This window comes from Rhinoraja longicauda, chromosome 1, assembly GCF_053455715.1.
Source record: "Rhinoraja longicauda isolate Sanriku21f chromosome 1, sRhiLon1.1, whole genome shotgun sequence".
In the NCBI taxonomy this organism is placed as follows: Eukaryota; Metazoa; Chordata; class Chondrichthyes; order Rajiformes; family Arhynchobatidae; genus Rhinoraja; species Rhinoraja longicauda.
The window spans coordinates 31052712-31068744 of NC_135953.1; the positions used below are offsets into that span (position 1 = coordinate 31052712).

The 16033-nt window shown below is 44.0% G+C and overlaps 1 protein-coding gene across 1 annotated transcript in view; it reads right to left on the reverse strand.

Moving 5' to 3' along the window:
* Positions 1 to 2844: 2844 nt before the first annotated feature.
* amacr (alpha-methylacyl-CoA racemase) overlaps positions 2845 to 16033 on the reverse strand; it is a 35630-nt gene continuing 22441 nt past the window's right edge. The window contains exons 5-6 of the mRNA XM_078409621.1: positions 14489 to 14675; positions 2845 to 3469 (exon numbers count right to left, since the gene is read on the reverse strand). Of these exons, the coding sequence (XP_078265747.1) occupies positions 3060 to 3469; positions 14489 to 14675 (597 nt within the window). The 3' untranslated portion in view covers positions 2845 to 3059. The remainder of the gene's footprint in view (positions 3470 to 14488; positions 14676 to 16033) is intronic.

Below are 16033 nucleotides of genomic sequence, written 5' to 3' on the forward strand. Positions count from 1 at the left end.
ATTGGCTTTCTTCACTGCCTGCTGTACCTGCATGCTTCCTTTCAGTGACTGATGCACTAGGACACCCAGATCACGTTGTACGTCCCCTTTTCCTAACTTGACACCATTCAATAATCTGCCTTCCTATTCTTACCACCAAAGTGGATAACCTCACTTATCCACATTAAACTGCATCTGCCAAGAATCCGCCCACTCACACAAGTTGAACAGGTACTTTTGTTCTGTCTTCACTCAGGAAGACACAATTTCCCAGATGAACTAGGGGACAGAGGACCTAGGGTGATAGAGGAACTGAAGGAGATTCACATTAGTCAGGAAATGGTGTTTGGTAGACTGATGGGACTGAAGGCTGATAAATCCTCAGGTCCTGATGGGCTGCGTCCCAGGGTACTCAAGGAGGTGGGTCCAGAAATCGTGGACGCATTGGTGATCATTTTCCAATGTTCTTTCAATTCTGGATCAGTGCCTGTGGATTGGAGGGTAGCTAATGTTATCCCACTTTTTAAGAAAGGAGAGAGATAGCAGGAAATTATAGACCAGTTAGCCTGACATCGGTAGTGGGGAAGATGTTGGAATCGATTAATAAAGATGTAATAGTAGCACATTTGGATAGCAGTAACAGGATGGTTCCAAGTCAGCATGGATTTACGAAGGGGAAATCATGTTGGTACTGGACCCCAAGAAAGGGAGTTTGTGGAGTGTCTTCATGATGGATTCTTAGAGCAGCTAGTACTGGAGCCTACCAGGAAGAAGGCAATTCTGGATTTAGTGTTGTGTAATGAACCGGATTTGATAAGGGAACTCGAGGTAAAGGAACCATGAGGAGGTAGTGATCATAATATGATTAGTTTTAATCTGCAATTTGAGAGGGAGAAGGCAGCGGTGATGGAGGAACTGAACAAAATTCACATTAGTTAGGAAATGGTGTTGGACAGACTGATGGCTGATAAATCCCCAGAGCCTGGTCTGCATCTCAGGGTACTCAAGGAGGTGGCTCTAGAAATCATGGGCACATTGGTGATCATTTTCCATTGTTCTATAGATTCTGGATCAGTTCCTGTGGATTGGATAGCTAATGTTATCCCACTTTTTAAGAAAGGAGGGTAAAATCGGGGAATTATAGACCAGTTAGCCTGACATCGTTGGTGGGGAAGATGCTGGAATCAATTATTAAAGATTTGGATAGTAACAGGAATTGTCCAAGTCAGCATGGATTTATGAAGGGGAAATCTTGCTTGACTAATCTGAAATTTTTTGAGGATGTAAGAAGTAAAATGGATTAGGGAGAACCAGTAGGTGGTAGTGTATCTGGACTTTCAGAAAGCCTTTGATAAGGAGGTCCCACACAGATTAGTGGGCAAAATTAGAGCACATGGTACTGACATGGATAGAAAATTTGTTGGCAAACAGGAAACAAAGAGAAGGAATTAACGAGTCCCTTTCAGAATGGCAGGCAGTGACGAGCAGGGTGCCACAAAGCTCAGTGCTGCGACCGCAGCTATTTACAATATATATTAATGATTTAGATGAGGAATTAAAAGTAACATTAGCAAATTTGCAGATGACACAAAGCTGGGTGGCACTGTGAACTGTGAAGAGGGATGCTATGAGGATGCTGGATGACTTGGACAGGTTGGGTGAATGGGCAGATGCATGGCAGGTGCAGTGCAATGTAGATAAATGTGAGGTTATCCACTTTGGTGACAAGAACAAGAAAGCAGATTATTATCTGAATAGTGTCAGATTAGGAAAAAGGGGAGGTGCAACAAAAAGGATGGGTCGACTGGGCTTGTATTCACTGGAATTTAGAAGGATGAGAGGAGATCTCATAGAAACATATGAAATTCTTAAAGGATTGGACAGGCTAGATGCAGGAAAAATGTTCCCCATGTTGGGGGAGTCCAGAACCAGGGGTCACAGTTTAAGAATATGGGGTAGACCATTTAGGATTGAAATGAGGAAAAACCTTTTCACCCAGAGTTGTGAATCAGTGGAATTCTCTGCCACAGAAGGCAGTGGAGGCCAATTCACTAGATGTTTTCAAGAGAGTTAGATTTAGCTCTTAGGGCTAAAGGAATCAAGGAATATGGGGAAAAAGCAAGAACGGGGTGCTGATTTCAGATGATCGGCCATGATCATATTGAATGGCAGTGATGGCTCGAAGGGCCAAATGGCCTACTCCTGCACCTATTTTCTATATTTCTATGTTTAGTTGGTCTACTTTCAGATCAGTTCATCTTGTTGTATCATGTTAGTCCCAGCCTAACGAGAGAACCAGGCTACACCTGAACTTGGTTCTCTGTGAATGCAGCTACACTGGCAGTGGGGGTTCGAAACAGTTCGTTTGTCAAGAACATAGGACAGTACAGCAGATCTTGTGGCCCACAATGCCTGTGTTGAACAGACATGATGCCAAACCAACTTTTATCTGCCTGCATATAATCCATATTTCTCCAATCCCTGCATATCCAAAGTCTCTTAAACGCCACCATTGTACCTGCCTCACCTTGCAGCGTGTTCCATGCACACACCAACTTGTGAAAAAAACATGCCCCGCACTTATCCTTTAAACTTTACCCCTCTCACCTTAAAGCTATGCCCATTAATATTTGATTTTTCCATCCTGGGAAAAGGGTTCTGGCCATCTGCCCTGAGGTCTCTGCACAACCTCCGACAGGACAAAACAATCCAAGTCTATCCAACCTCTTGCTGTAGCTAAAACCCTCTAAACAAGGCATAATTCCGGTAAAGATGTTTCTTAATTGCAAATACAGCAGCTGGCTGTAATGTGTCTTTAAATATTGGAGGCATAGAAGGTGTTTAACACTGGAAGTGCTTTGTGTTTAATAATAAAAGTTTGTTATACAAAAATTAACATGAAACTCAGTCTTTCTGATGTATTTTTGACAGCATGCAAAATAATTAGTTTGCATAGATGTTTACATCAGCTAACATTTGGTTCAACAGTTTTAACGTAGTCATCAGAATTAGATTACTTCAGTGATCCAAAGTCTTAAATTTTAACACCATAATTTTATGAAATAATACACATAAATTCATTATAAATTAGATTTTAATCTACTATATTCAATAACCCCAGCTGACTGCAGCATATTTAGCTGTTCTTTGGTAAACCCATATTCAGTTAATACATGATGTGTGTGTTCTCCCACTTCTGGGTTTCTCTCCAAGCTGACAGTGGCTGGAGTCCGGGAGAGGACAGGGGCTGGCCTGGGACTCACTTGCCCTTCCTCATCTGTGATAAAAGATCCTCTTTCATGGTTGTGCGGATTACTGAGAGCTTCTTGGAAAGATAAAACTGGAGTCACACAAGCATCAGTCTGATCAAAAATCTTAATCCACTCTTCTTGACTTTTTGCAGCAAATGCTTTTGCAAAAATTTGCTTCAACTCTGGCCAGTCAGATTGGCTCATCTGAGGGGCAAGGTTGGCAGAATCCAAATCAAGGCCTACAATGACAAAGAAAACCACAGTAGTTATAGAATCTGGTGCAGAACTGGATAAGTTATAAAATCAACATTTGGAAATAACCAATCCTCGCATCCAATTCATATTTCTCATATTTCCATATGACATAAGGTGTGCAGAGACTGTTCCCTCCGCAACTCCCTGGTTAACATCCCATCCCACCCAAACCACCCCTCCCCATGTTCCTTCCCCTGCAACCGCAGAAGATGCAACACCTGTCCCTACACCTCCTCCCTCAACTCTGTCCAGGGACCCCGATGGCCCTTCCAGGTTAGGCAGAGGTTTACTTGCACCTCCTCCAACTTCATCTACTGTATCCGTTGTTCAGGATGTGGACTCTGAAACATCGGTGAGACCAAACGTATACTGGGGGATCGTTTCGCTGAGCACCTTCGCTCAGTCCGCCTGAACCTACCTGATCTCCCGGTTGCTAAACACTTAGATTCTCCTTCCCATTCCCACATTGACCATTCTGTCCTAGGCCTCCTATCACGTGTGGCGGCGCCTAACGGTTGTGGCTTGCTGGCAGTCTGTTCGTCTTTTTTCCTTTTTTTTGTTGTGTGTCGGTGTTGGGATGGTTTTTGTTTTTGTTTTTTGGCTGTGTATGTGTGGGGGGGGGGTGGGGTGGGGAGGGGGGTGGTGGGGGAAACCTTTCCTTTTTAGGTCTCTTCCTCACGGCGCGGGGCGCGGCTCGGCCGCGGGCCTTCCATCGCCCGGTGCGGCTCGGCCGCTGGACTTTACACCGCTGGTGCGGCTCGGCCGCGGGACCTAACATCGCCCGGTGCAGCTAGGCCGCGGGACTTTACATCGCTGGTGCGGCTCGGCCGCGGGACCTAACATTGCCCGGCGCGGCTCGGCCGCGGGCCTTCCATCGCCCGGCGCGGCCGCGGGACTTTACATCGCTGGTGCGGCTCGGCCGCGAGACCTAACATCGCCCGGTGCAGCTCGGCCGCGGGACTTAGCAGCGCACGGTACGGCCGCGGGGCCTTCCATCGCCCGGCTCGGTCACGGGACGTTCCAGCGCCGGGTGCGGCTCGGCCGCGGGGACTTCCATCCCCTTGCGGGGACTGTGCAGGCCGGTCGGGGACGAGCTGTCTGTCCGTGGGCGTGGGGAAGAGAGTGGAAGTTTTGTTGCCTCCATCACAGTGAGGGGGTGTTTGGAGTCACTGTGATGGATGTTTGTGTTGGGGTCATGTGTCTTGTGTTCTTTTTTTGTTGTTGTGTGTGACTGCAGTGTAATTTTGTTCGGTACCTCGGTACCGAATGACAAATAAAAGCTCTGTATATTCCTCCACTGTCAGAGGCTAAAAGCAAATTAGAGGAACAGCATCTCATATTTCACTTGGGCAGCTTACAGCCCAGTGGTATGAATGTTGATTTCTCCAACTTCAAGTAACCCCGGCATTCCCTCTCTTTCTATCCCTCCCCCACCCAAGTCACACCGCTTCTCGTTTTCACCCAACAAGCAGCTGACAATGGCCTGTTTCCTTTATCATTGTTACTTTTTTGCATATCTTTCATTCATTGTTCTTTATCTCTCTACATCGGGTATATCTCTCATTTCTCTTATCTCTAACTGGTCTGAAGTGGGTCTCAACCCGAAACGTCATCCATTCCTTCTTTCCAGGGATGCTGCCTGTCCCACTGAATTACTAGCTTTTTGTGTCTTTCTTCGACTGAGAAGGAAGCACTGGCATATATCAAGCTAATGCGGTTTTATTTTTCTGCCACTTTTTCTTCGCTGAGAATTTATGAATGTCATAATTGATACAAATCCACATGATAATAACCTGCTGGAAATTTCTGTATTTTACAATAAAAATTTGTACTCAATTTCTGGATAAGAGTTATAACAATACTCCCAATAATTTGTTTCACTGTGCTTTATTTCATCGTAAAACATGTGACCTTTTCTGAATAAAAGAATGTTTCAATAATAGTTTAAGAATAAGACCAATATGTATTAATTCACTTTCCATTTGTAAGACCCTCATTAACATTTTAACCTAAAATCATAAAATGCACTAACATTTGCAATCTGTAAGAATCTCATTTGGTTGCACTTTTAAGGGAGAAATAATGAACTAGTTTCAATGAAAAGAGCTAGGCGAGACACAAACATCAGTAGAACAATGAATCATTTGCACTGTGAGGTTTATTGGTGCTACGGCCAATAACATGCATAAGTGTCGCTCTCTCTCCAAAAGACTAAGGAAATTCAATACATATCTTCACTGACCCTTATCAGGACGGCAGAGTTGTGCAGCTGGTAGAGCTGCTGCTTCATGGTGCCAGAGGCCCAGTTTGATCACATAGATGTCCTAAGGATGCTCCAGTTTCCTCCCACATCCCATACATGTGCTAGCTTGGAGGTTAAATGGGCTCTCTTTATTGCACCCAGTGTGTAGAAAGTGGGTGAGAAAGAGCAGAATGGGTGCTTGATGGCCGCGTGGACTCGAGGGGCAGAAGGCCTGTTTCCATGTTGTATCTTTAAATCATTTTCTACAGAAGCACCGTAGAAAGCATCCTATCGGGATGTACCACAATTTGGTTTGGCAACCCAAAGACAAGAAATTGCACAGTTGTAGCTGCATGAATTTATGATATTACTGTTAACACAACATTGATTAGGGAGCAGGGCTTCCTCCAAGCTAAACAAGTTTACCAGCATGTCTTCTGCCATGGTCACACAATTCTTCACACAACCCAGAAAATTCCTAACATTGGCCTCAATTTTCTAGAACCCAAATGCAGATTGGGTGATTGTTTCCTGAAGAACGGTTCCAACCTGAAACATTGGTTGTCTATTTCCCTCCACAGATGCAGTCTGATCTGATGAGTTCCTCCAACACTTTATTTTATCCTCAAGATTTCAGCATCTGCAGCTTCTTGTATCTTCTCGCTAAGTATATTCAGTACTTTTCAAATGTAAACCAGAATATATTTTTATGGTTATAATTAAACCCATTATTAAAAAAATATAAGGGACCAGATCACCCACCTGCCACTGCCTGCCACAATGAGCACCAGTGAAAAGCTTTTGTTTGCTTGCTCGTCAGTAAAAAAAAGACTACACGTGATTCCAATCGATTCAGGATCAGTTCCTATGGATTCGAGGGTAGCCAATGTTATCCCACTTTTCAAGAAAGGAGCGAGAGAGAAAACGGGGAATTATAGACCAGTTAACCTGATATTAGTGGTGGGGAAGATGCTGGTCAATTATTAAAGAGGTAATAACGGCACATTTGGATAGCGTTAAAAGGATTGGTCCAAGTCAACATGGATTTACGAAGGGGACTTGCTTGACTAATCTTCTGGATTTTTTGAGAATGTGACAAATAAAATGGATGAAGGAGAGCCAGTGGATGTAGTGTATCTAGACTTTCAGTAAGCCTTTGATAAGGTCCCACATGGGAGGTTGGTGAGCAAAATTAGAGCACATGGTATTGGGGGTAGGGTATTGACATGGATAGACAATTGTAAGAAAATAACTGCAGATGTTGGGGGACTCCAGAACCAGGGGACACAGTCTAAGAATAAAGGGAAGGCCATTTAAAACTGAGGTGAAAAAAACTTTTTCACCCAGAGAGTTGTGAATTTGTGGAATTCTCTGCCACAGAAGGCAGTGGAGACCAATTCACTGGATGGATTTAAAAGAGAGTTAGATAGAGCTCTAGGAGCTAGTGGAATCAAGGGATATGGGAAGCAGGCAGGCATAGGTTACTGATTGTAGATGATCAGCCATGATCACAATGAATGGCGGTGTTGGCTCGAAGGGCCAAATGGTCTCCTGCACCTATTTTCTATTCCTCCAGGAAGCTCTCAGTACAACTGTGACATTGTCCCTGATTAATAATGCAACTCCTCCATCTCTTTCACCTCCCTCTCTATCAGGTGTTGAGTTCCCAATCCTGTCATTCTCGCAACCAAGTCTCTGTGACGGTCACAACATCAGTTCAGTTTAATTTATTGTCACTTGTACCAGAGCACAATGAAAAGCTTTTGTTGCGTGCTATCCAGTCAGCAGAAAGACAATACGTGATTACTTTTGAGATATAGATAGATACATGATAAGGGAATAACGTGTAATGCAAGGTAAAGCCAGCAAAGTCCGATCAAGGATAGTCTGAGGGTCCCCAAAGAGGTAGATTGTAGTATAGCACTGCTCTCTGGTTGTGGTAGGATGATTCAGTTGCCTGATATCAGCTGGGAAGAAACTGTTGCTGAATCTGGGGGTGTGTGTTTTCACACTTCTGTACCTTTTGCCTGAGAGGGGAGAAGAGGGAGTGGCCAGGGTCCGACTCATCCTTGATTATACAGCTGGCCTTGCCGAGCCAGCTTGTGGTCTGAATGGAGTTAATTGAAGGGACATCATCATTCTGCGCACTGATCCAGGCTCTATTTTATCTGATGTACCTATAATATTCCTTGCATTGGAATAAACACACTTCAGTCGACCAGACTCCCCACCTTCATTAATCTGTCCTGCCTATCCTTTTTGAACATTCCTTCTGTTCCTTCCAACATCTTACTTTCTGCAACTTAAAACCTTTCTAACTTATTCTGTCTAATGTAGTTTCATTAACATAAAATATTAACATTGTTTCTCTCTCTTAAGATGCTGTTTGCCCTGCCAAGTGTCCCCAGTATATTGTATCTTCATTTTAGAGTTTCACTAGATGCAACATTTTTAGACAATAGACAATAGACAATAGACAATAGGTGCAGGAGTAGGCCATTCAGCCCTTCGAGCCAGCACCGCCATTCAATGCGATCATGGCTGATCACTATCAATCAGTACCCCGTTCCTGCCTTCTCCCCATACCCCCTCACTCCGCTATCCTTAAGAGCTCTATCCAGCTCTCTCTTGAAAGCATCCAACGAACTGGCCTCCACTGCCTTCTGAGGCAGAGAATTCCACACCTTCACCACCCTCTGACTGAAAAAGTTCTTCCTCATCTCCGTTCTAAATGGCCTACCCCTTATTCTCAAACTGTGGCCCCTTGTTCTGGACTCCCCCAACATTGGGAACATGTTATCTGCCTCTAATGTGTCCAATCCCCTAATTATCTTATATGTTTCAATAAGATCCCCCCTCATCCTTCTAAATTCCAGTGTATACAAGCCCAATCGCTCCAGCCTTTCAACATACGACAGTCCCGCCATTCCGGGAATTAATCTAGTGAACCTATGCTGCACGCCCTCCATAGCAAGAATATCCTTCCTCAAATTTGGAGACCAAAACTGCACACAGTACTCCAGGTGCGGTCTCACCAGGGCCCGGTACAACTGTAGAAGGACCTCTTTGCTCCTATACTCAACTCCTCTTGTTACGAAGGCCAACATTCCATTGGCTTTCTTCACTGCCTGCTGAACCTGCATGCTTCCTTTCATTGACTGATGCACTAGGACACCCAGATCTCGTTGAACTCCCCCTCCTCCTAACTTGACACCATTCAGATAATAATCTGCCTTTCTATTCTTACTTCCAAAGTGAATAACCTCACACTTATCTACATTAAACTGCATCTGCCATGTATCCGCCCACTCACACAACCTGTCCAGGTCACCCTGCAGCCTTATTGCATCTTCCTCACAATTCACACTACCCCCCAACTTAGTATCATCTGCAAATTTGCTAATGGTACTTTTAATCCCTTCGTCTAAGTCATTAATGTATATCGTAAATAGCTGGGGTCCCAGCACCGAACCTTGCGGTACCCCACTGGTCACTGCCTGCCATTCCGAAAGGGACCCATTTATCCCCACTCTTTGCTTTCTGTCTGTTAACCAATTTTCTATCCATGTCAGTACCCTACCCCCAATACCATGTGCCCTAATTTTGCCCACTAATCTCCTATGTGGGACCTTGTCGAAGGCTTTCTGAAAGTCGAGGTACACCACATCCACTGACTCTCTGTTGTCAATTTTAATAGTTACATCCTCAAAAAATTCCAGTAGATTTGTCAAGCATGATTTCCCCTTCGTAAATCCATGCTGACTCGGAACGATCCCGTTACTGCTATCCAAATGCTCAGCAATTTCGTCTTTTATAATTGACTCCAGCATTTTCCCCACCACTGATGTCAGACTAACTGGTCTATAATTACCTGTTTTCTCTCTCCCTCCTTTCTTAAAAAGTGGGATAACATTTGCTATTCTCCAATCCACAGGAACTGATCCTGAATCTATAGAACATTGAAAAATGATCTCCAATGCTTCCACTATTTCTAGAGCCACCTCCTTAAGTACTCTGGGATGCAGACCATCAGGCCCTGGGGATTTATCAGCCTTCAGTCCCATCAGTCTACCCAAAACCATTTCCTGCCTAACGTGGATTTCCTTCAGTTCCTCCATCACCCTAGGTTCTCCAGCCCCTAGAACATTTGGGAGATTGTGTGTATCTTCCTCAGTGAAGACAGATCCAAAGTAACGGTTTAACTCGTCTGCCATTTCTTTGTTCCCCATAATAAATTCCCCTGCTTCTGTCTTCAAGGGACCCACATTTGCCTTGACTATTTTTTTCCTCTTCACGTACCTAAAAAAACTTTTGCTATCCTCCTTTATATTATTGGCTAGTTTACCCTCGTACCTCATCTTTTCTCCTCGTATTGCCTTTTTAGTTAACTTTTGTTGCTCTTTAAAAGAGTCCCAATCCTCTGTCTTCCCACTCTTCTTTGCTATGTTATACTTCCTCTCCTTAATTTTTATGCTGTCCCTGACTTCCCTTGTCAGCCACAGGTGTCTCTTACTCCCCTTAGAGTCTTTCCACCTCTTTGGAATAAATTGATCCTGCAACCTCTGCATTATTCCCAGGAATACCTGCCATTGCTGTTCTACCATCTTCCCTGCTAGGGCCTCCTTCCAATCAATTTTGGCCAGCTCCCGCCTCATGCCTCTGTAATCCCCTTTGCTATACTGTAATACCGACACTTCCGATTTTCCCTTCTGCCTTTCCATTTGCAGAGTAAAACTTATCATGTTGTGATCACTGCCTCCTAATGGCTCTTTTACCTCTAGTCCCCTTATCAGATCAGGATCATTACACAACACTAAATCCAGAATTGCCTTCTCCCTGGTAGGCTCCAGTACAAGCTGTTCTAAGAATCCATCTCGAAGGCACTCTACAAACTCTCTTTCCTGGGGTCCATTTCCAACCTGATTTTCCCAGTCTACCTGCATGTTGAAATCTCCCATAACCACCGTAGCATTACATTTTTGACACGCCAATTTTATCTCCTGATTTAACTTGCACCCTAAGTCAAGGCTACTGTTTGGGGGCCTATAGATAACTCCCATTAGGGTCTTTTTACCCTTACAATTTCTCATTTCTATCCATACTGATTCAACATCTCCTGATTCTATGTCACCCCTTGCAAGGGAATGAATATCATTCCTTACCATCAGAGCAACCCCACCCCCTCTGCCCACCTGTCTGTCTTTTCTATACGTTGTGTACCCCTGAATATTCAGTTCCCAGCCCTGGTCCTCTTGTAGCCATGTCTCAGTGATCCCTACAACATCATACTTGCCCATGACTAACTGAGCCTCAAGCTCATCCACTTTATTTTTTATACTACGCGCATTTAAGTACAACACTTTAACTTCTGTATTTACCTCCCCTCTCACATCGTTCACAATTGGCCCTGCCCTTAATTTCTTTTCCGCTCTAGAACTTCTGTTCCCATTCTTCCGAGAGTCTTTTGCAATATCTCCTGTATTCCCTTTTACCTCATCTTCATATTCACAATTTGTTAACCCCTCCCCCCCACTACTTAGTTTAAAGCCACAGGTGTCACACTAGCAAACCTGCCTGCCAGAATGTTTGTCCCCCTGCTGTTAAGATGCAACCCGTCCCTTTTGTACAAGTCACCCCTAGCCCAGAAGAGATCCCAGTGGTCCAGAAATCTAAATCCCTGCTCTCTGCACCAGTCCCTCAGCCATAAATTCATACCCTCTATCTCTCTGTTCCTGGCCTCACCAGCACGAGGTACCGGTAGCAGTCCAGAGATAACTACCTTCGACGTCCTACTTCTCAGCGTTTTTCCCAACTCTCTAAACTCCCGCTGTAGCACCTCCTTCCTCTTCCGCCCGACGTCATTCGTGCCCACGTGCACAACGACTTCAGGTTGATCGCCTTCCCTCGCTAGGATTTTCTGAAGCCGGTCTGTGATGTGTTGAACCCTGGCACCAGGGAGGCAACAGACCATCCTCAAGTCCCTCCTGCTGCCACAGAATCTTCTGTCCGTCCCTCGGACTATGGAGTCACCGACCACTACGGCTCTTCCAGACTTCGGTCTCCCGTCGAGTATCCTTGCCAACAGGTCCGCCACTCGGACTTCCGCCACTCGGACTGGAAACGTCTTCTGCCCCGACAGTTCCCCGACAGTTTTGGTTTTCAATTATGAGGATCTATACCGCTACCTAGTGGCACAAAGCTTATGCTTACAAAATTACAAAAGAGACCATTTAGCTCCTCCTTCTATCCTTCAGTTCATTTCTCTCTGCTGTACATCAGTCTAAACGTAATCTAAGTCAATTTATCTATGAGTAACAAATCACCAGCCATCAGTCTCCTGAATTTCCTTTTCAGTGTATTGGCGACTCTTGTAGCCGTTATCTAAGGGCTCCCACGAGCACATTTGTCATATTGTCCACTTTGTTTAGAATGGATCAAGGCATCAACATAGTCTTTCCACAATAGGCAGTGCAATTTTTTTTTGCCAAAACAGGGTTATTGTGCACTGCACATAAAGAGGGCATATGTTGAAGGGCAAGTTATAAATAGCATGTTTATACTCTAAGCAAATGGAGGTTAAGATTTACTGAAATAAATTGAGGTATTTCAGGCAGAAATAGCTGACATGCTTCCTGCCAATTAAGAAATCCCTTTATAATTGGCTTCTATAAAACAATTAATGGAGAGGAAGGAGGATTTGAGTATTTGCCAGGTTTTTTTAGATTTTAGATTTAGATTCTACAGCGCGGAAACAGGCCCTTTCGGCCCACCAAGTCCGCGCCGCCCAGCGATCCCCGCACATTAACACTATCCCACACACACCAGGGACAATTTTTACATTTACCCAGTCAATTAACCTACAAACCTGCACGTCTTTGGAGTGTGGGAGGAAACCGAAGATCTCGGAGAAAACCCATGCAGGTCACGGGGAGAACGTACAAACTCCATACAGATGGCGCCCGTAGTCAGGATCGAACCTGAGTCTCCGGCGCTGCATTCGCTGTAAGGCAGCAACTCTACCGCTGCGCCACCGTGCCGCCTATGGCACAGATATGGGCACTGAGAAAGATATGAGCAGTAGCAGTAGTCTTTCAAGCATATTCCACCATTCACTGCGATTGTGGCTGAGCCTCTATCTTAATATCACATTCCCAATGTCTCTTCATTCATCTACGTGCCTTTTGTACTTAGAAACTTATTTATTAGCAGTCTTTCGTGGAGACTTCCACAGACTCACCAGCAGCTGAGAAGAAATTTTCCTTTATCTCAGTCCCAAATGTCTTGCCCTTTGTCTTCAAACTGTGGCCATGGCCAAACATATACTACATTTTGTGGAAGGCCACAAAAGTGGAAAGTAATAGTCATGCACAAAATTGCTGGGCAATGACAATCTTCAACCAGGTAGTCTTAACCACATGTCCTTGACAATCAGTCTCGTGCCATCAACATTGAGTATCCAATGATGCAGCAATTGTGATTGAGTATCTAATGAGTCAGGCGAGAATCTTGTCAAATACCTTACCTCCTGCAAACTCAAGGAATTTCCAACTTCTACATGGCAAGGTTGGAAGTATGGAGTCAGTTCCCCTTGCCTGGATGAGTACAGCACCAACTAATTTCAAGAAGCACATCATTCAGGACAGTGCGATCAGCTTGACTGGCACCCAGTCAACCATCCCAGTAGCTGCAGGATGTATCATCCACAAAATAAACTGTAATTACTTGCCCAGGCTACTCCAAAAGCACCTCCTAAATCTATCACAGTGGGGAATTACTGCTTTCTGTGTTGCCAGGAAATATAAAGTTATATTAAAGCTGTCAAGGTTTTTGAGACAGATAAACAATTTAAAGTTAAATAATTTTAGTATTAAAACAAAATTAACAATTGAAATTATTTACTTTGTTTGATAGCCTTACCTCATTTACCTTCCTTTCTTTACTATAATCGTCCAACATCCATTCAAATCAGCAAGCTTACATGTCCTGTACCAGTTATCTCACAAAATCAAATTCACCAATAAAACACTGGGGGAACCTATCCAGTAATTTAATATTTCCTACATTTGTATGAGAACCATGGAACTTTCAGTACTCGCCCACCGATAATTATTTGCAAAATCACTCTGCAAAATCTATGCTGCCTTCTCTACTTAACCAGCAATCTCTGCCATTATTTTTACTCGTTCTTTAGATTATGATTTCATTTTTGTTCAGAGATCTTACATAGTTTGACACACAACCAACCATATTCTCATTCTAAAAATTGTACATAAATTGTACTCCCATCTCCCATCAGACAAGAGGTACAGAAGTTTGAAAATGCATACTTCCAGACTCAGGGACAGTTTCTTCCCAGCTGTTATTAGGCAACTGAATCGTCTTCTTACCAGTTCGAGTGCAGTCATGACCTCCCATCTACCTCATTGGAGACCTTAGAACTATCTTTAATATGACTTTATCTTCCACTAAACATTGCACCCTTTATCTATACTATGTGGACGGCTTGATTGTAATCATGTTTAATCTTTTCTTTGATTGGATACCGCGCAAAAATAAAACTTTCACTGTACCTCAGTACACCTGACTATAATAGTAATAAAGAAAACGTTTTCAATCTACAGTTATTACAAAGCAACTGATCCTCTGATGCACCACAGCAATGTTGCAAGTAATCTACAGACCATAATCAAACATTCAACTTTGAATGCAAAAATGATTTTTAAAAAATGCATTGCATTTGAACATACTATATCAAACTTGCCTTTTACAAACAGCTCATAGAAATGAGGCTCCAGAGCACCAACAGCCATAAACTTTTCATCAGAAGTCTTGTAGGTCTCATAGAATGGTGCTCCTGTATCCAGTAGATTTTCACCTCTTTGCTGACTCCACATACCCACATTCTGTGACTTCCAAAGCCAGGAACAACAGTAAGCTGCTCCTTCGACCTGTTAAATATTAAGGAGTCTTAAAAGCAGAGTTGGAATATGCTAACACAGTATTTTTGGAGACAGCACAATGAGACTGATCAAATTCACGTAGGCTGATGTGAGAAGCTCCATTACAATCTTTACATTTATAAAAGTATAATCCAATCAACCTTCTAAATATATGATTAAAAAATTGTAATGTAAAGGTCGGGAAGTTGGAGAGAGGACGACCGTTGGCTGAAAGTAAGTAGTAGAGTGGATAAGGGAGAACCAGTCGATGTGTTATATCTGGACTTTCAGAAGGCCTTCGACAAGGTCCCACATAGGAGATTGGTGTACAAACTTAAAGCACACGGTATTGAGGGTTCAGTGTTGAGGTGGATAGAAAATTGGTTGGCGGACAGGAAGCAAAGAGTAGGAATAAACGGGTCCTTTTCGGAATGGCAGGCAGTGACTAGTGGGGTACCGCAAGGCTCAGTGCTGGGACCCCAGTTATTTACAGTGTATATTAATGATTTGGACGAGGGAATTAAATGCAACATCTCTAAGTTTGCGGATGACACGAAGCTGGGTGGCAGTGTTAGTTGCGAGGAGGATGCTAGGAGGCTGCAGAGTGACTTGGATAGATTAGGCGAGTGGGCAAATGCATGGCAGATGCAATATAATGTGGATAAATGTGAGGTTATCCACTTTGGCGGCAAGAACAGGAAAGCAGAGTATTACCTGAATGGTGACCGATTGGGAGAAGGGGAGATGCAACGTGACCTGGGTGTCATGGTGCACCAGTCATTGAAAGCAAGCATGCAGGTGCAGCAGGCAGTGAAGAAAGCGAATGGTATGTTGGCATTCATAGCAAGAGGATTTGAGTTTAGGAGCAGGGAGGTTCTGCTGCAGTTGTACAGGGCCTTGGTGAGACCGCACCTCGAGTATTGTGTGCAGTTTTGGTCTCCTAATCTGAGGAAAGACGTTCTTGCCTTAGAGGGAGTACAGAGAAGGTTCACCAGATTGATCCCTGGGATGGCGGGACTTACATATTAGGAAAAACTAGATAGACTGGGCTTGTACTCGCTGGAATTTAGAAGACTGAGGGAGGATCTGATAGAAACATATAAAATTCTTAAGGGGTTGGAGAGGCTAGATGCGGGAAGATTGTTCCCGATGTTGGGGGAGTCCAGAACCAGGGGTCACAGCTTAAGGATAAGGGGGAAGTCTTTTAGGACCGAGATGAGAAAACATTTCTTCACACAGAGAGTGGTGAGTCTGTGGAATTCTCTGCCACAGAAGGTAGTTGAGGCCAGTTCATTGGCTATATTTAAGAGGGAGTTAGATGTGGCCCTTTTTGCTAAAGGGATCAGGGGGTATGGAGAGAAGGCAGG